Below are 18,982 nucleotides of genomic sequence, written 5' to 3' on the forward strand. Positions count from 1 at the left end.
CCCCAGCACTCAGACACTTGCCATGGGAAGCTCGTTTGGGGTTCTTTTTCAAGTATATGCTTGCAGTCAGCCGTGTGAGTAAAGTTAAGCATTTCGGAGTTTTCCATTGAACACAGAGGGCTCAGCAGAATTTGCCAGTTGGAGCACAAGCCATCGTGCTGATCACGGTGTCAAAAAGACACGTGCTCCAAGTCCTTTTCTCAGAACAAAGCAGCAAAGGAGGCCAGGCCTGCCACGCGACTTGCGTCTCCGGCTGCAGCCCTTGCTGCCACGTCCCCGGTCCGAGTGCATTCAGATCTGTTGTCGCGGAGGCCTCCTTTCTGTGGGCTGTAAGACGAAAAGACACGGAGAGACGTTTCCACCCCCTCTTGCCCGTCTTTGGTTTTGTAAATCCCAAGCTGTTTTTACATTCTCTGATGTTCCTTTTAGAGCAACTCTTAGTCCCGTGTTCCCATTGCAGCCAGTCAAAACACCTAAAGATGGAAAAGCAAAATGAAATTCTAGACCAGATTTCCCCCATTCACCATGAATTGATTAAAAAAATAAAATGACGGATGTCGGTTTCTCACGGCCCATCTCGGCCACGCCGCTCCGGACAGGGCCGCGGCCTCCCGTGCGCGTGGCTCTCGAATGAGACGCCCGCGTGCCTGCGCATCTTCAGTCGTTTTGTTGCTGTCCTGATAACATTTGTCACGTGGTCTGCTCACCTTTTCTTTAACGTGGTCAATTCATGTAAGGTTATGTTACGTTGTCATTTATCTTCAGTTTTCTTATTTTCTAGGAACTTCCTGTAGAAAAGCCCCCCAAACAAAACAAACCTTAATTGACTAAATAAAGGTAATGCATGCTCAACTTAGGATAAGCACTACGACAAAGGATACGAAATCTACCAAGCTTGCAAGACCAGTCGAAGCTGACTCAGGCCCTAACACAGCTGATTGCCGGCAGGCCTCTTGTTGCTCTGGTTAGAGTAAGGCAGCCGCTGCTTCGCCGGCGCCCGACTCGTGTGCTGGGCCCCTGGGTGATTGAAATGCAAGAGGGCGCCGTAGGACGGGCTAGACGAACTGGCTCGTCGTCACGGGACTGATAACTCAGATCTGAGTGTGGCCCTGGTTTTTGGCACATGGCAGAGGAAGGAATGATTTGAACTTAACCTTGCAAAGCAAGTTCTCTGTCTTACCAGTAGTCGTTTGTAGATTTCAGGGAATGACGAATTCTAATGCACTCGTTTTAAAGATGTTTTGGTCACACACCAGCTCTTGATGCCTTTCTTTTAAATGAATTATAGACAGAGAGGCATTTAGCTTCTCTCTCAGCCTGCTTTTTTATCACTAGCAGATTGCCAGCATGATGGAGAGGAACCCAGATTGGATATGGACTCCTTTTTTATGCCTCTTCCAGTGTCGTGTTTACATATCCGAGTGGACAGCCTCTCAAAAAATTATCTGGCACTAATTTATAACTATTATATTATCAGAGACTATGTAGCAATATATCAGTGCCCAGGATGCATCACAGGCCTGTGTAGACGGATGTCTGCACGTGAGTATAACTGAATTTACGTACCAGGTTTTACACTTCGGTCTCTAATAGAGATTTAAAAACTACAAATTGGCCTCTTCCTGAGTGTATTGTCTCTCCATGCATTATATGCGTCCCCCTAATTAATGACTGAGTTGGTGGAAAATGGCTAGGTTTTATTCATGTGTTTTTGTTGTTGTTGTTCTCAACTTTAAAAGTAATCTACCTCTTAAAATTTGTAGTTTAATGTTTGGTGAATTTGTGCCACTTTAACCCTTTCACTATCATTCCCATTTTGTTACATTTCTGTTCTGGGGACTTTTATGTTGAAATATTGTATAAAGCATTTGTAGCAGTTTAAAAATAAACTATTTAAAATTATTTAAATTGTTTTGGATGCTTCAATTGTATTATGTGATTCACATTTTGCATTTTTGTTTGAGTTGTTAATCTGGAGAGTGTTCTTGTATTGAAGTTTGCTGTTAGTTTTATTGTTTCTGTTGGAGAGTGATGATAAAAGACTATTCTAATGAAAACATTAAAATTTATGATTTGACGCACAAAAGGGGTTGTCCGTTGATTTTAACCAATGTAGCCTTTTAAGAGAGAAAGAGGTTAATTGTAGATAGACAAGCTAAGAGCGCTATTTGCTATTTATCCCCTTTCAGCATGAAGTAAATCATTTGAGCTTGTCAGATACACAAAAGTTTTTTTTATGCTATTGCTAGCAAGCACTTAATAACTAGGGGGGAATTCTAATGATACCATTTTATATAATTGTAACCAATAAAAACTTTGTAAAATCTCGTGAAAGGACTGCATTTTGTATGTCATTGGGAGGAGTTAAGGGCAAAAAATGAAGGCGCACGTAGGAAGGGCCCAGCCCGGACGCCTGGTGCGCAGTGTTGGGTCCTCGCAGATGACCTTTTTCACTGGCATTAACTGAACATTTGTTAGTTCGGCATTGCTCTACTGCCATTTAGAGTAGGCTCGTGGGCAGATGTGCTAAGCAGCACCTCAGGAGTGAATTAAAGGTTCGCACGTGAGGTCTCCGCTGCTGTGCTTCCTGACGATTGACTCCAATTTGGGGGTTTTTGTTGTTAAGGGTCCCCAAAGAATGAAACAAGTAGTAACATCCGTACTTTTCTATGGGGTTGCCCTTTTTTTCCTGAGATTAGAAATGGTCGAATGTCAGCAGTTTCATGAAGTCCAGCGTGATGGCACTTGTCGTTCTCATACCTTCTTTGTATCAGTGTCATTCCTCTGATCGGCCTCTCCTGGTGAAAAGCCCTCATTTCTGGCTTAGGATAATATTCCCATGTGAAAAACACCCCGCAGGGAGGAGAAGGAGGAGGGGTCTGAAGGCGGAAGAGGCGGCAGTGAGAGGCGCCTGGAGCTAGGAAGTGGCTTTCGGTATCACTCACATTAAATGCTCTACTGAAGAGCGCTGAACATGCACAGCACCCGCGTGCGTGGGAGAGAACACTGCTCCGGGAAGACGGGGGGTTCCATCTTGGCCCGTCCGCTCGCTGCCAGCCTCCCCTTCCTGCCGGCAGTGAACGGACTGCTGACGAGTGCCTTGGGGCCCTCTGTGTCCCCGCCATTGGCCTAGCCTTGGGCAAGCCATTTTGCTTTCTGGATCGTAGTTCCTAGTCTGCCACAGGTGGCAATGGACTAGGTGGTGTCTGCACTGGCCTTCTGGAAGGAGGTCTCCTTTTGGTCGTGGATGCGGACATTTTCTCATGGGACCGAAGGAGCCAGGGCAAGGCCTGTCTCACGTCCCCGGTTCTTACAGCAGGACCCGAGCATAGCAGCACTCAGGTGTTCACTCGGCGGAGGAGTCCCCGAGAAGTCACGGAACTGCCATCTTGCCGGGAACGAGAGGCCCCATTTTGGTTGCTTTTATGTGCTTTATGGAGTCAAAACATCGTAAAGAATTTAAAAACGAATAATTTTAGCCTCATGTCCCTGCTGCTCTTCAGAAGCATCTGTCACAGTGTTTCCGATCATGAACCTCGCTGTAGGTTGGCTATTTTAATTTGGTGGTTACGAGTACTCTTTCTAGCAAGCTGTTTTACAGGGTCACATTAATTTATCGAGTGCCTGCTGTGTACTAGAATGTCTTCATCGGTGGCCAAAAATCCCCACCCTTACAGAACTTTAATTTGCACGGTAGCTTTTCCCCGTTTTTTGTCCTTCATATTCAAAACCTACTTTGTCACAATCCCTCTGAAGGCTGGGTGGTCAGGAAGATGCTTCTAGCTTAATATTTGAGTGTGACTATCTAGTCAACTGCTGACTTTTAATACTTGTGTTAAAGTGACTACTAAAATTATGGCTCATTTAATGCCTTTTATGTATTGCGTGGATTTGATTTGATATCAAACCTCACTTTGAATAGATTGACTTAAAGCCATAAGAAGACGCATAAAGGGCGATTTACCTTGCAAGTGGACTAGCGTGCAGGCGGGTGAGAAGAAGGTTACCTTGAACATAAAGACCACATTTGAAGTACCGCAAAGACCAGGCTGTCGTGTGTCGGGGCCCAGCAGGCCATGGCCTCTTTCCTTCCTGGTGGCACCAACCCTGCTGCTGTCGCTCTGGGGTCTGATCTCTCGACTGATGTCCTGTCCTGGTAAAGCACTATCGAAGGTGTACTCCAGAGAGAGGATCGTGGACAGGCCACTCCGAAGGGCTTGGGAAAGGTGGCAGAGCTTGAGCTGACCTGTCGGTGTCGGCACTGTCGCCGGATGCCAGGCACTGGCTGGCAAAAGACGAGAGCCATGCCCTGCCTTCTCGCTTGGTGGTTCTCAGACTCAACCCAGAGAGGAGGCCAGGCTGCCAGCTCCAGGGTCCTCCAGCCAACCTTGTAAATGAGGCTCGTTCAGGGGCGGGGCCTGCGTAGTCTGTAGTTTAGATTTCACAGGGAATTTCAGTGCACGCTGAAGAATTTCCGATTTTTTGTGGGAGAAATTATGCGCCAAGCTCTTAACTGCTAAAGTACGCGTGGGTTCTGATCTGAGCCTCTCAGTGCCTCCCATTTAATCCTTACAGGCACTCTCATGGTCCTTGTTTTTCCAAAGGTTCTGGGCTCCTGTAGGGGCTGGGGGGCAAAGGGCTGTTCTGAAGCCGCTAGTCCTGAGCCGTGTGCCATGGAAAAGTATTAGTGTACGTGACGGAAGGAGGAGGTGAGGCCTCGAGACTCCAGCCGGCTCGTGCAGGTTCTTTCAAGGCCAGGGCCCCTCTGTCCTGGTGCCTTGACCTTTTCTTGGGACTTTGCCTATGAGATGCTCCAGGGCCTTAAACTTACACAGTGTATGGGATTTTAAAGAAAACAAAGAAACTGGATCCAGATTGGTGGGGATGATGACATGCGTATCACTGTGAGAATTCTAGACAAAATATCAGTGTCAGACAGTTGGGACAGAACGAGGTGTGAGTGGGTGCAGTGCAGGGGAGAGCAGTAAGACCGCTCGGCGGGGGATGGGTTTAGGCTCTGTGTCCCGGCCTCGCCGTTGGGGACCGCGGGGCCACCATCCCAGCCCCCTCCTCACCTCCAGCCGCACGGTGCACTTCAGTGCTGCGGGCTTGGGCTGCTTCCTTTCCGAGTGGTGTTGGAAACCATCTGGTGAGCTCTCAGGAAAATCCAGCGTAGCTCCCGAGTGCTTTTCTGTGTGCAAGGTACTGAGCTCAGCGTTTCCCACACGACTCTCGTCACTAACGCCCTGAGGTTGGTTGGCATCATTTACAGATGATCAGATGGACTCTTGGGGAGTTCAGAAGTCACACAGTGCTCAGGTGACAAGCTGGGGTTTGAACTGCCTCCCCTCCGCTCCTGTCAGTAGTTGTTTTTTTAAGGTTCATTTCCTTTTAATGTAAAAGCCTCTTCTCTACGAGCTTTTCCTACAATAGGAAGAGTCATCGCCTCACTGTAGAGGGAGCTGCTCTTGGGCACAATCAGTCTCACTCTTAGTGTGGGGTGCTTCTGCCCCTCCCAGGCCTTTCACACATTCTGAGTAGAAAACAAAACCCTCTTTAATGGAAATCAAGCTCCTCATAACTATGTTCTACGGTTTTTGAAAATGGTTCCAAAGAGGACTGGGGTCATGGGTAGTGTCCTCGGGTGTCACTTGAGAACTTTGACCTTTTGGGCATTAGCCCCAAAATAGTTGATCTGGGCTTACCTTCCCCACCTTAGCAAATAGGGAGTTATGTGCAAAACAGAAGGTTAAGTTTCTGCCAATACTGTTAATTGTAAAGTATAGGATTAGAGACAGGAGGGCGCGCGGAGGTCTTATTTACTTTCTAGATTAAGAATAAGAATTGGGAAAACCATCGTGACTGCATTAAGTTACTTGGAGTTGCAAAATTCACATTCTGTTGTGAGCCATTAAAACGCGCTTGGAAGTACTTTTATGGGAATTAACTTGGTATAAACTGTTGGGGTTAATAGGATTTGTTATATGTTTCCATAGTCTGTCTCACTTGGACCAGCTAGATTTCTTTTTGACTGTCTTATAGAAAGTGACCCAAGTTCAAGTGACTGTTCAGAGAATATAAAAGATTTTACGGAAGAAGTTGGTGCCTAAATGTGCTTTCCCACGTCCAGCCTATAAACCAGGGTGAGAAGCCAGACAAAAGAACCCAGGGGTTTGACATTCCTTGATGGGTGCTCTGTGAGTGACCCAGTGAGGTGGGGGAGAGAATCGGGGTGTCTTCAGTGATGACGGCTACAGAGGGATTCTAAAGCCCAGGTTTCTGTTCCGAGTCAGAACGTATTTAAGAATATTTCCATGGTGATGTTTGAACAGCCTGCTGCAGTCTGGAGTTCTGCTTAGAGAACCACGGAGTCAGCATTACATCTAAATGTCAGTTTTAAATAGGAATCATTAAAAAAAAAAAAAAGACCTGGAATTTGTTGTACAGGTAAGTTCACGACCAAAGAGGATTTAGATCTCAGGATACAGTTGTGGCAATTTGAAACTTAAAAATAGAATTTCAATTTAAAATAATTGCATTTGTCCTCATATTTAATAATTGCCAAAAACTATAATATTTTAACATTGGGATGAAGTTATTTAAAACTCACATGGATTCAATTTTCCTTGCAGTAACATTCTCTTCTCACTTGCTTTTTATAATCACACCCGATCCCTGCCAACCCAGCCCAAGCTTGGGAGCAGACTCAGATGGCTTCTATTTCCAAACTAATATCGGACCCGAGAAGTCAGGCACATTCTCCAGGACCGATTCGGTTGGTCAGCCACTCAGAAAACATCTGTAACGGTCAAGCTGGGTCGCGACGGTGTCGGGCCGTAGAACTGGCGGCCTCTGTCCCGTGCCTCGGGACTCGCAGAGGACCCTGGGACGCAGCCGGCCCTGCTGAGGGAGCCGAGGGCGCTGTTGCGAGCCCGTGCACGTCTCGCCCCTGCTGCTGGCCTCCCACCGCCGCAGGGAAGCGCTGTCCTCCTCATTTCGAGTCTGGGAGGCAGCGTCACTTGACTCCTGTCCCTCAGCCGTCCGTGAGAGCCTCAGGCCCAGCCATCTGGCTTGAGCCGTGTTCTTAAAGGCGGTGTGCAACCGCCTAATTCACTGTGTCCCCCACATGCCTCGTGCTGATGGCATGCACGAAGATGGGGTATCGCATAGCCCGTGTGGAGCTTCAGGCCAGGGTGGCCGCCACGTCCCACAGAAAGGAGCTGGAAGTTCAGCATTTCCTGAAGGCCTCTGGCCTTCCATGAAAGGGGGCGGGGGGCGAGGGGCAGTACGGGCCAGGCTGGCCTGGTCTGCAGGTTTTGCTGTGGTTTCCTCTCAGGCGGTGGAGTGTAGGTAAGCGCGGTGCCTCTGGTCCCAGAGCTGCTGATTGCCGTCACCTCCAGGAAGCCTTCCCTGACTATCCACTGGGAAATAATTGCCTTTGTCCCTCTCTATCTCTTTGCCCTTCTGTTCCTGGGGGAACTTTGCTCTTCTATTCGTTCTGTTGCCGATGTCACGTTTGTTCGCTGAGTCCCTCTCCTGGGGTCAGAGTTCTCTCGGGCAGGCTGTCGTGTTCACTGGTGCATCTATCTCTAGCATCTGCTACAGTGCCTGGCATGCATAGCTGCTCAATAAATACCTGTAATTGAATAAAATATTTGAATCCTCGCTTCGTCACTCACTCACTAGCTCAGTAACCTTCACCTCTCTGAGCCCGTTTGCCTCTCTGTAAAATGGTAACACTCTGACCACAGTGTGGTCGTGAAGACAACAGGTCGGCCTGTGAGGACCGCAGACGCTGCCCGCTGTAGAAACTGCTTCATAAATGTTAGCCACCATCGTTATCACTGAAAGACGTCCTCTTGCGGCTCAATTTAAATCTGATCCAAAGTGGCTTCTGCTCACAGCCGACCTGCCACACGTGTGATTTCGTGACAGCACAGGCTGCAGTAGCCGGAACGTCCCTTCGTCTCCCGCCTCTGCTCAGAGAGGGCCGCGTGGCGCCTGGTTCTCAGCGCCAGCGACCCCCGCGGCTTTTGCTGAGTCTCGGCTGGGGCTCTGCTGCTTGCAGACAGATGGTAGCTGCTCCCTTTCGAGGTCAGACGCTCCCAGCCTCCAGAACCAAAGAGCACGAGCTGCGAAACGGGCAGTCACGTGTCAAGTCAGGATGGGAAAAAAGATGATTCGTTTTATTCCATCAACCCTCCACATAACTTTTTCTTGGTTTTCAATTTCGAAGCCCAAATGTGCATTTTAAAAGGTTCAGAAGAAACCATTTCATTAGCTCTATGAAACCATGGGAACTTAACCAAGGAACCCAATTCATCGAAATGATAATCTAAGAACATCATTGATATTTTAAAGTGGTCGCTAGCCGCCTTTTTCGGGGCTTTATGTATAACCTCGTTCAATCATTTTTAATTGAAATAAATACTTTTATGTTCTCCCATTTCACGGATGGGAAAACAGGCACGGAGACGGCGAGCACTGTGCTCGAGGTCCCAGCGAGTAAGCGGAATGAGGAAGCGAGTGCAGGGCGCGGCCCCCCCCATCGGTGGGAGCCTGTGCCTGCTCCCGGTCCGGATCCGGGAGGGAGCCCCTGCCCTGGCCCGGCGGCGGCGTCCTGCCAGCGGCCTCTCCTTTAAGGAGCGGGAGACACAGCTGCGGGGAGACACAGCTGCGGGCGAGCGCGCGCCTGCCGCGTGGACGGGAAGCACCGGCTGACGCAAAGGGCCCGAAACATGAGGCAGGGGAGCACGTGCCTCGGCCCTTCCCGGCCCAGGTCCGATTTGGTCTGTTCTGGGGACAGCAGACTGTGAGGTCCCGGCCAGTCCTGGAGTGGTGCCTCTGCGGGCAACGTGCCCCACGCAGCTCTGTTAGGAACAGACGTAGGTCCACACGCTGATGCACCCAGAGAATTAAACCCTGCTCCCTAGTGGCAACTCTTTCTCTTCCTGTTTTTATAGACGTCTTTAAAAAGCCTCAGCGGGCCAGCAGGTTTCCACGTATGCGTGGGGAGCCGCTGCCTGGGTTCAGAGGCAGGGGTCACGCTCAGTGTCACGGGGGCCAGTGCCTGGTGTGTCTGCCTTGGATGCAGGAAGGCTCTGTAGCCACAGGTGCACGCTGTCTGGGGTCTAACATACCTGCCACTTCTTTTTAAAAATGCACTTTCCTTAAAGGCTCAGAGGAACCATTCGTACTTTGTTGTGGAGAAATGATGCCCTCGGAGGTAAATCGGACATGCAGGATCCAGGTGCTCGAGACGAGACTTAAAACAGTTTTCAGAAGGACGTTCTCGCCGTCTCCTTTTTCATCTGTTATGTATGGATTTTGTCTGCACTCCCCGGCCTCCCTCAGAGAGGTTTCTGTTAATTAATATTCTGTGGGCCAGGAAGCTAGAGAGTGGTCCTGTTGACGTCTGCGTAGATAACAAGGCAGGTGGGGTCTGAGAACTCCGAGGACCTCGTAAGCAGAGAGGACCCCGATGGCAGAGCAGGGATTGGGCGGCGCGGTTTGCTTATTCGTTAAAAATGTGCCTCGGCTCTTGGTTCTTTGCTGGTAAGTGACGTTGCTGGACAAATGACCTCTAGATAGGGGAGCGTTAAGTAACAAACACATAGACTGCTGTTTTCTTTTAAGTTCCTGAAACCCACATGAGTTCGGTAAACAGTTTGTGGAGAGAACGAAAGAGAAGTTTGGGCAAAGGGCGCGCGGCCTGTGCCTCCGTGCAGGCCAGCTGCCCCGGGCGGCCCCTTAGTTCTCAAACAGCAGTGTTCTCTGTACCCCGTGCCTCCGTCCTTGAGTCTAGGCTGAGAATACATATTTTATTTGGTGCCAGGTGCTAACAGGTGGTGCATTCCGTCTCCTTACTGTAGCAGAAGCTGACACATCTGCCCGTTGGCGTTTTTTTTTTTTTTCCTAATTCAGAATATTACTCCAGAATTTCTTAGACTCTCTCTGATCAGTGCGTAGCTTTATAGGTGTTTCACGTCTCCCCTTCTCGACTCACATGTCGGCTCCTTTACATTTTAGGAGAGTTCAGTGAAAACAAGTTCACGTTCGCGTGCCCTCACGCAGGCGCCAACCGTCCCGATGCCCTCGGCGAACTGGTGTCCAACGCGGCGGTGGACGAGCGCGCCCTGTTTTTTCACTTCACGGCAATCGATGCTGTCTTTCTGTTCCTCAAAACTATTTACAAGACTTACAGATGCCGCACATTCGTGCCAGCTAACAGGGGTTCGATCGAGGGAATGCCCCGGGCAGGTGCTCGGGCGAGGGGGACAGTGTTTCGTGGGTCCAGCCCCCGCTGTCCTCTCGTTCATTCCCGCATGAGGCAGTGCGTTGCGTCCTGAGTCCCCAGACGTCTCCCCAAGGTGTTCACCTCGTGGATCGGCTGCGTCAGAAGCCACCTTGGGAGGCTTAGTAAACAGTCCACAGCTGCTACACGGTCACCTCTGGGCGTGGGCCTCTGCGATCTTCATTTTTATCAGCTTCTCAAGTGAGTCTGACCCAGACGTCAGAGTTCTCCATTGGGTCTTAGAAAGAAAGAAAAAAATGATAATAAAGTGACATGCTATCACCCCACCTCATTCAATTTGCTCCCAGTTTTCATTTTAAATGATTTTCCTTTGCGTACTAACAGTCTCTTGGATACATTTATAGCATTTTTCCATTCTCAGAACACTTCGCTTGTATGTCTTCTTCATCCTAATAGCCCCTCTGCGCCAGGTGGGCCGGGGGGCTTCCGTTAGGGACGCTTCCAAGGGTCAGGGGCCAGGTGACATTGAAGCGGCCGTGCCCCGCCCACTGTTGTTCTTCGCGTAGCTTTCTGAGGGGGCTGTGTGACCTTTGGTCATTAACTGGGACAGGCTCGGTGTCGCACAGGGTCCTGCCCATGTGTATTCACCGCCCCGCCCCACACCTACCACAGCACCTGGCACACGGAAGGTACGTACGTAAGTCAGAATTCGTGGGATCAAAAGAAAAAAAAAAAAAGCACTCCATGCGGTGACCTAGTTATCTGGCCCTGACTCAGGACTTTGGCTTATAATGTGAGCTTTGGGGCAATTAATTGTTGGCAACTGAATCAAGAGCGTCACTTGGATAAGTAAATGCTCAGTTAAGATCAGGTTGAAATACACAGTCCTCAAAGGTAAGAACGGGGAACGAAAGCCAGTCAGTAAACTATAGAGACCAGAAGGAAACTGCGCTCTGGAAGTCCAGTGTGGCTCATTAACTCAAAGTTACGGGGGAGACTGATTCTATTCCCCACTCCCCAGTCTACAGCGGTCTGCGCACAGGCCGCCTGTGGCTGTCACGCAGCCAGACCCTGAACTTCCTGAGGCAGATACTCGCATTGTTAAATCTTTTCCCCCGACGTTTTACTGTGAACATGGGGCCATCCTCCCTCTGTCACCAGCTTTAATCCCTGACCTCTCCTAAGGGGTCCGCGTCTCGTGGGGCCTCCGGAGTACAGAGCACGGGCTGACTTTCCTCGTCTTCTTGCTCAGAGTAACGACCGCCTTCCTCTTAGAGCTCACTCGCCGGTTGGTCTCATGGTGTCAGTGGGCTGGACGGGGCCGTGCGGAACCAGGTGCCCCTCACACTGGTCTGCGGCCCAGAGTCAGGCTCGTGAGTCAGAGCTGCTGCGTCGCGTGACCCCGCCGACCAGGCACGGCGGTGCGGGGGCCCTCGGCGAGCAAGGCACCGCGGCCGCCCGCGGCACGTCGCCACGGCCTGTCCAGCTAGCAGTGGCCTGTGTGAGAAGCCTGCAGAGTCCAGGGCCGGGGGCCGGGGGCACGGCGCTCCCAGGGATCTTTCTGAACTTTAAAAGTCAGAGCCCCCACTGTCGCGGAAGGGACCGAAGGTCAGTGGTTCTCGTGTGGCCGTTATTAACGGATGACCCTCATTCCGCCGGAAGGCGTCCTGGGGACGCTCGCGGGGACAGCCCATGCAGTCCGGTCCCAGCAGCCGGCAAGTTCAACGCGCCCAGGGGTCGTTGGTATTTGTCATATTTATTATCGTCCTTGTGCGACTCAATTAAATAGCATCCAAACCGACGAAATGTGAGCATTTATGAAAAACAAGTTGAACGCTTGGGAAGGCTCGGAGTCGTCTGCGTCAAAACTGCCGTCCAGTTAGGTGTGGGTGAGAAACCATGAAAAATTCGCCCGACGGCAGAGGGAGGGTTTTGCAGGCAGATCGCATTCATGAGTGGCTCAGGGTCTCGCCCCACTTTAAACAATACCTGGAAATCAGAGACGATGCCTTCTGGGTGGGATTCAGTCGGGCAGGAGTGCGCAGATCCTGGCCCTTCATCCGTTCATTCATTCATCTACTCATTCATTCAATAAAGCATGTAGGGCCGACACCTGCTGTTACGTGCCAGCCGCTGTTCTAGGAGTTTGCCGCGAACCAAATTAACAGAAGTGACCACCTTCCTGGAACTTCCGTCCCGGCGAGGGGAGACAGACGATAACCTAGCAAAGAACCACATAGGTGGTGAGTGCTGGGGAGGGAAGCGAGAAAGGGGAGGGAGGATAGAGAGTCCCGGGGTGGAAACGGGGGCCACCGTTTCAAAGGTCGAGGCCAGAGACAGCCTGACGCAAGAAGGGACGCTTAAGCAGAGACTCGGCGGCGAGGCAGCGAGCCCGAGGAAAGCGCTGGGCCAAGGGGCTAAGCAGCCAGTGTGAAGGTCTGAGGCGGAGGCTTCCCAGGCGTACTCAAGGAGCAGAGAGGCGGCCGGCATGGCGGGGGGGAGCCAGGCAGGGAAGGGACCAGCGGTCAGTTTATACTGGCCGGTGCAGCCGTCGTCCAGGCATTTTGAGGGGAGGAGTTAATGTGGCGTGACTTGCCTTTGGAAAGAAACACTTTCTGTTAAGAATGGATTGAAGTAAGAGTAGGATACAGAGCAGGAAGCGAACGAGTGACCCAGAGCGGGCGGCGGCTGCACTGGGGTGTGGCAGTGGACGTGGCTGGCGGGCAGCAGTGCGACGACTCTGGGTGCGTTTTGGAGGTAGAGCCCCCGGATCTGGTGGGGGAGGGGACAAGGGTTGGACGAGAGCGAGAAGCGTGGCGGTGTTTTGTTTTGTTTCTTTTTGCCTCCATCTCCAGAGGGCTGGATGGCGTTGCTATTGAGTGATGAGGCGTAGACTGTAGTCGGAGCCGGTTTTGGGGGGGGGCATGTGTCCTGGGGGTTCAGTTAGGTGCGTATTAAGTTGGAGGCGCCATTCGGCATTTAGGGGGAGATGTGGGAGGGGTCACGGAATATACAGATTTGGGATTCAGAGACAGGACTCGGCTGGAAATAAAGTGAGGAACCCTCAGAGTCCAGGTGACGTTTACAGCTAAGAGATTGGAGCCCCTGAAGGAATGAGTAGAGAAGCCCCCTAAGAACTGAAGTGGGGTGGGGGTGGGCTGTGCTGGTGTCGTGAGGTGGGAGAGATTTGGAAGAACCTCAGAACGTTCTGGGCCCGCGGGTGCAGGGGGAGCTGCGGTGACCCCAGGCGGAGGTGGTGGTGGGGGTCCCGATGGGCCTTCGCGTGCGGGAGGCCCCTCGTTCTGGGCCCGAGGGTGCAGGGGGAACCGCGGTGGCTGTGTGGCCCAGCCGGCTTTGGGGACCGCATTCCAGAAGGTCTCACCTGCCACACGCAGGAAGAGGTGGACGCAGGGCGTGGCAGGCAGGGGTCTTAACTCAGCCATGGGCAGCCGGGCGGGGAGCGTGGAAGGGCCCGTGGGACTGGCGGGGACCGGGAGCCCTGGAGAGCGTGTCCTGGAAATGCCAGCTCCTCCCCTCCCCTTCTCTGCCCTCCTTGACTGGACACTCCTTCCCCCTGCCCTCTGGACCCTGACCCCAATCCCTCACCGCCCCTCCTCTCTTGGACTCACTTCCTTCAGGGATTTCTCTTGGCCTCGTCTTAGAAGCTGCTGTTACCGGCCACCAGCACCCAGTAGGCTGCTACATGCCAGGGTCATGGTCAGTGGTTCTGTCTCGTCTTCCTCGACCCGTCGGCGACTCTGGACACTGTTAATCCTCCCTCCTCCTTGGCCGCCCTGGACACCGCCCTGGTCAGCTTTCTCTCGGCACCGATTGCCCCCCAGCCGCATGTCCCATCCCCACTGCCCGGCCCCCCCTGTCCCCTGCGCACCCACCCAGTCCACCCAGGTGCGACGGATTCCAAACTTGCCAGTGTGGCATTTTCACCGCCCACTGGGGTTCGCTGTTGGGTGTCCAACAAACACTTCAAACTTAATCCTCCCACACCTGATCCGCAGCGCAGCCAAGTCGGCCTCCTGCCATTTCCCCCGGCCCCGTTAAACGGAAACCATCAGGCCCCAGAGTCGATCGAGACCCCAGTGAATTTCTCACCCCGCTGCCCCGGCCCCGGCCCCGACACCCAGTTCTTCAGCAGATCCCGTGAGCACCGCCTCAAAAACGGATCCCAGTCCAGCCACTCCTCAGGGCTCCACCTGCTCAGCTGGCCCCGAGGCCCAAGCGGCCACCATCTCTCCCCTGCGTGATGGTAGTCGCCTCCCGACTGGTCTCCTTGGTTCCATTCTTGTCGTCCTATGGTCTGCGCCCAGTGCAGTGGTCATGTCAGGCCCAGAAAGACAACTTGGCTCCCAGCTCACTCAGAGACGCGCACCCCCCCCCACCCCCGCCTCCCCGCCGCCCGATCTTCCCTCTGACATTCCAGACAAGTTTCACCTCAGGGCCTTGCGCGTGCCGTTCGCGCCGCCCAGAGCACACAAGGCCCAGGTACCCAAGCGGACCGGACCCCTCGCCCACCTCCTTGGGGGGCTTGGCTCCCCTGCTTCTGTGAGGTCTTCCTCCTCCACTTTGCAGCCCCGCCCGCCTCCGGCACGCGCGTCCAGGCTCCGTCCTCTGCCTCTTTCCTCTCCCTGCTCATCACTGGTCTGACCTGCACGTGCTCAGGTGATCACTTTCTGTCTCTGCTAGGACAGCCTGGGAAGGCGGGGCCGTGGCCCTGTCCTCCCAGCTGCATCTCCCGCACTGACAGGGTGCCGAGTGACAGTAACCGCTCATGTGGGGGGAGGGGAGGCTGCATTTAACAACTCTGAGAAGAACTAGGTCAGGAGGCTCCCAAGAGGCTCCCAGGAGGCGGCATCGGCCTCCGTACCTGGCATGGCGAGGAATTGGGGGCAGTCCTCTTCTCTGTCACATCCCCTGCAGTCTGATCAGGGAGCTGTCCCTCGTGTTAACAAAGTTCTTCGTGGACCATGACAAGGTAGCTGAGCATCTTTTTATCCAAATTGGCTTTGGATTTCTCTACGCATGGCCTCTTCATGTCATTAAAGTATCTGTTCAATGACTGGATAGGCTTTGCCCATTTTTATTTAGTTTTTGTTCTTTTGTTGTTGTTACTTCATGTCCCTGGGAAGGCCCTGGAACTGAGAGGCTCAGGTGTGTGGCCGCCACTCTGTGATGTCATCTTGTCCCCAACTCCTCAAAGCCCAGGGACTGGAGGTGAGGGAGCCCCCTTCCCTTGTGACCCATTAGCTCGTGGAGACGCCCCAGGCAGACGAAGCACGGAGGTCCGATCCTTCCGCGGCCTTTGCCCACCCCCCTCCCCCCGCCAGAGCTTGAGCAGGAAACGTCCCCTCCCGGAAGCCTTCTGTGTTATATCATCTTCTCCCCGACCTTGGCCTTCAGGCCCGCTCCTTCAGGTTAGTCGCTCGTGTATAGCCAGCGTCTCTGGATGCCTCCTTTACCAGAAACCACGGGGAGCAGAACGAGAATGTGGTCGCCCGGGACCCCGGAGCCCCGCGTCTCAGCCTCGGGCTGGCTTCGCCCTCCCTCCGAATCGGCATTTTCCCCTCCTGGGCGACACTCAGTCACGTGCACACTCTGCAAGGTGAAGAAATCTGTGCGTCTTCGTCACTAAAGCTTCCTTAGCAGAGCACCTGGCAGGTAGTAGTCGCCCTACTGCGTGCTGGGCGACGGCCTGGGTGCTGGGAACACGTGGGTGACAAGAAGCTTCTGATGGAGCCGGTACACAAACCACCAAGTAGACCCAAAGTACGCTGATGGGGATGAATACAGTGGGGGACATGGTTTAAGACCCCCAGCGGGTGCCTGAAACCACAGATAGTACCAAACCCTGTTTTTCCCTACCCGCACATACCCTACGATGAAGTTTAATTTACAAATGAGGCACAGTAAGGGATTAACCACAGTAATCAATAAAATAGAACAACGGTAACAACATACTGCTTTAGAAGTTATGTGAATGTGGTTTCTGCCTCAAAATACCTTGTTGTACTGTTCACAGAGCATGGATGTTCTGGACAAGGGGCGAGTCACGTCCTGGGTGGGATGAGGCGGGAGATTTCATCCTGCGACTCCCAACCGTGCACGTTCCAAGCTTACGAGTTGTTTATTTCCGGAATTTCCTGTTTAATATTTTTGGCCCATGGTTGACTTGCAGGTAACAAAACCCCCGGGTGGTGGGGAGGTGGCCGTTGTAAAACGGACTGGAGACTGAGAGTTTTGGGGAGGCTGTTTGCAAAGAGGAGCTGGGGGAGGCTCACTGAGGAGGAGGAGCTTGGGGGGGGGACTTAAGGGGGGGGGCGAGCCCCTCCATCTGGGGGCGGCCCCAGGCAGGGAACGGCAGGCGCCAAGCCCCAGATTCGGGAGTGGACCGCGGGAGCGAACGGCTGAATGAGAGAATGGATGTCACCTCCAGGGCCAGGAGCAGATCAGCTCTTCCCGTTTGGCGCCTTCAGACCCTCGAGGGTTCTGACAATTGAGAAATGACCATCCCAAGGAGACGATGCCCTGGAGGCCACCACTGGTGAGCCCTCGCCCGAGTGGGGCCCGAGCCGGGTGTGCTAGAGACGGTCTCTCGCGTAACTCCTCCCCGCCTGCCCAGACCCGGGGAGGGACTGGACAGCATGGGAGGCCCCGCTGTGCTGTAAAAGTCCGTGCGTTTTTGTTCCATGCAAGTGAAGTTTCCAGGAAGCTGAAGAGTAGAGAGCGTTCTGTAAGTGGACGGAGAACTCTGAGCAAAGCCTGGGTGGAACAGACCTCTCCCAACCCCACCCACCATGGTTATAAAAAATAAACACCACTGTGTATGAAGCTCTTATAAAAGTAATGCTAGGTTCCCATGCTTTGAAAAAACAAGAAAAAAACAAAAAAAAACCACAGTCGATGCCGTTCTTGTCCAGCCCCTTCTTGGTGTCTTGGATTTTGAATTACGAGTGTTGTCCATCACACCGAGTGTTGTCCCACCGGGTTTCCGGAGGGATGTCCCAGGGGGCCTGTCGGGTTTGTCTTCTGGTCCCCACTCTGGATGGGCCAGGTTTCCCGTGTTTGAGAAGCCCATGCAGTGGGGGTATCTTGGCGTCTAGAATCCCTCATTTCCTCAGGCAGTAAGTTGGAGGGTCTGCTATTCACTCACTCAAAACTAGGTTGCTAAGGTTACGGTGATGCGCAGACCCCACCCCGCCCCGCAGGCATGGGGTAGGGGAGGAGGCCGGCATTCATCAGCATTCCTGGGACAACGGGAACCCACACTGCAGGGGTGCGTGCCAAGAGCGCCCCGGAAACGGCTCCAGAGCAGCAGTTCTCAAACCTGGCCCCACGCTGGACCAGGTGCCACCCCGAGATGCCGGTGTCACGGGTGTGTCATGCAGCCTGGGGCCTTCCTGGGTGAATCTAGTGAGGAGCAGGCTGAGGCCCACCAGGATGAGTGGATGGGCTGAGAGAAGCCCGGGCAGCCGGGGTGACAAGCGCCGAAGGGAGTGAGACAGGGCTGGGGCGGTCAGCTGGCCAGGTTACGTGTGTTACAAACGTGGCCCCCATCTGGGCGCCCGGATGGACGGTTGCAGCCGGGGGCATGCCTCCACCCGATTTACTGATGTTTGGGAAGAGGCAGGCCAGTCTTCTGTGTAACAGGTGGGAGGGGACCCAGCGTGGGATGGGGGGGGATGCCTGTGAGGGGCGTGACAGCCTTACAGGAAACCAGCGGGGGTCCAAGCAGACGGAGCCACAGGGTGGTGGCCATGGGCCACTCTGAGGCTCCGTGTCGTCACACTGCTAGAAGCGTCCCACAGGTGCCGACTTCCTCTCAGAAGCCGAAGCGCTCTCACGTCCTGGTCCCTCGGCTCTAGCCAGCCCCACTCTGCACCGTCAGGACACAGGGGTTGCCTCCGCTTTACAGACGGGGGCACCGAGTGTCGGAGGCCGGGGTCACACGGCCAGTGAGGGTATGAGGATGGGAACTTGCTCTCAGGTCTGTAGTGGCCATGCTGCCTCCCCCGGGGTTCTGACTTCTCGGCATGGGTCACACGCCCAGCAACCTTCATGCAGCAAGACCACCCCCACCTCCCATCAGCCCCCGACAACTGCCACAATCCAGACGTCGTGCAGATAGGTATTGGGGTGCCAGCATGTGCTGTGTGAAGCGCTTTCTCTAAATTTAATCATCACAATAACCCTTTGAAATTGCTATTGCCATTTGGCAGATGGTAAAACCGGAGCTCAGAGGTCCGCGACGTACCGAGGTCCCACAGCTAGTGAGTGGGAACCAAGAATCGCGAGGTCTTTGCGAGTTCGCCGCTGCTGTGCTGAGGACTGGGGACATTGTGTCTGGGTCCTCAGCACCTAACATCTTAGCTCCAGGTGGCCACTGGGCTCTTAAGAGTTCTCTGACCAGAGACAGGTTTTTCCTGATCCAGGAAGGAGACTGTCCTGCTGGCCATCACTGCCCCGGTCCTAACAGGAGACACCCGGGTGGTGACGTGCTGGCCCCCTCACCAAATCGTAGCCCGTGGAGCCGAAACGCCAGGGCTTTGCTGTCCCAGGACAGTCTTCTCATCTGCCTGAGCCTCAGTTTCCACATCTGTGAAATGGGTATAAAAGTGCTTGTTCTTCCTGCTTCCTGGGCTGCCGGGGGACTGCAGACAACAGCTGAGAAGGTGCGTGGGAGTCACGGGGGCTATGTATGTGCCTGTCAGTGGG

General features: G+C 53.4%; 1 protein-coding gene across 8 annotated transcripts in view; it reads left to right on the top strand.

The window, feature by feature from the left end:
* The window catches only part of PRDM2 (PR/SET domain 2), a 105,136-nt gene that overhangs the window by 79,614 nt on the left and 6,540 nt on the right, over positions 1-18,982 (top strand). The window contains exon 8 of one of the 8 annotated variants that reach the window (XM_016149478.2): positions 782-2,086. The exons of the other annotated variants lie outside the window; for them this stretch is intronic. Within the exon in view, the coding sequence (XP_016004964.2) occupies positions 782-794 (13 nt within the window). The 3' untranslated portion in view covers positions 795-2,086. Of the gene's footprint in view, positions 1-781; positions 2,087-18,982 lie in introns of those variants that run through there. 8 annotated transcript variants of the gene reach the window in all.

Source organism: Rousettus aegyptiacus, unplaced genomic scaffold (assembly GCF_014176215.1).
Source record: "Rousettus aegyptiacus isolate mRouAeg1 unplaced genomic scaffold, mRouAeg1.p scaffold_m13_p_1, whole genome shotgun sequence".
Taxonomy (NCBI): domain Eukaryota; kingdom Metazoa; phylum Chordata; class Mammalia; order Chiroptera; family Pteropodidae; genus Rousettus; species Rousettus aegyptiacus.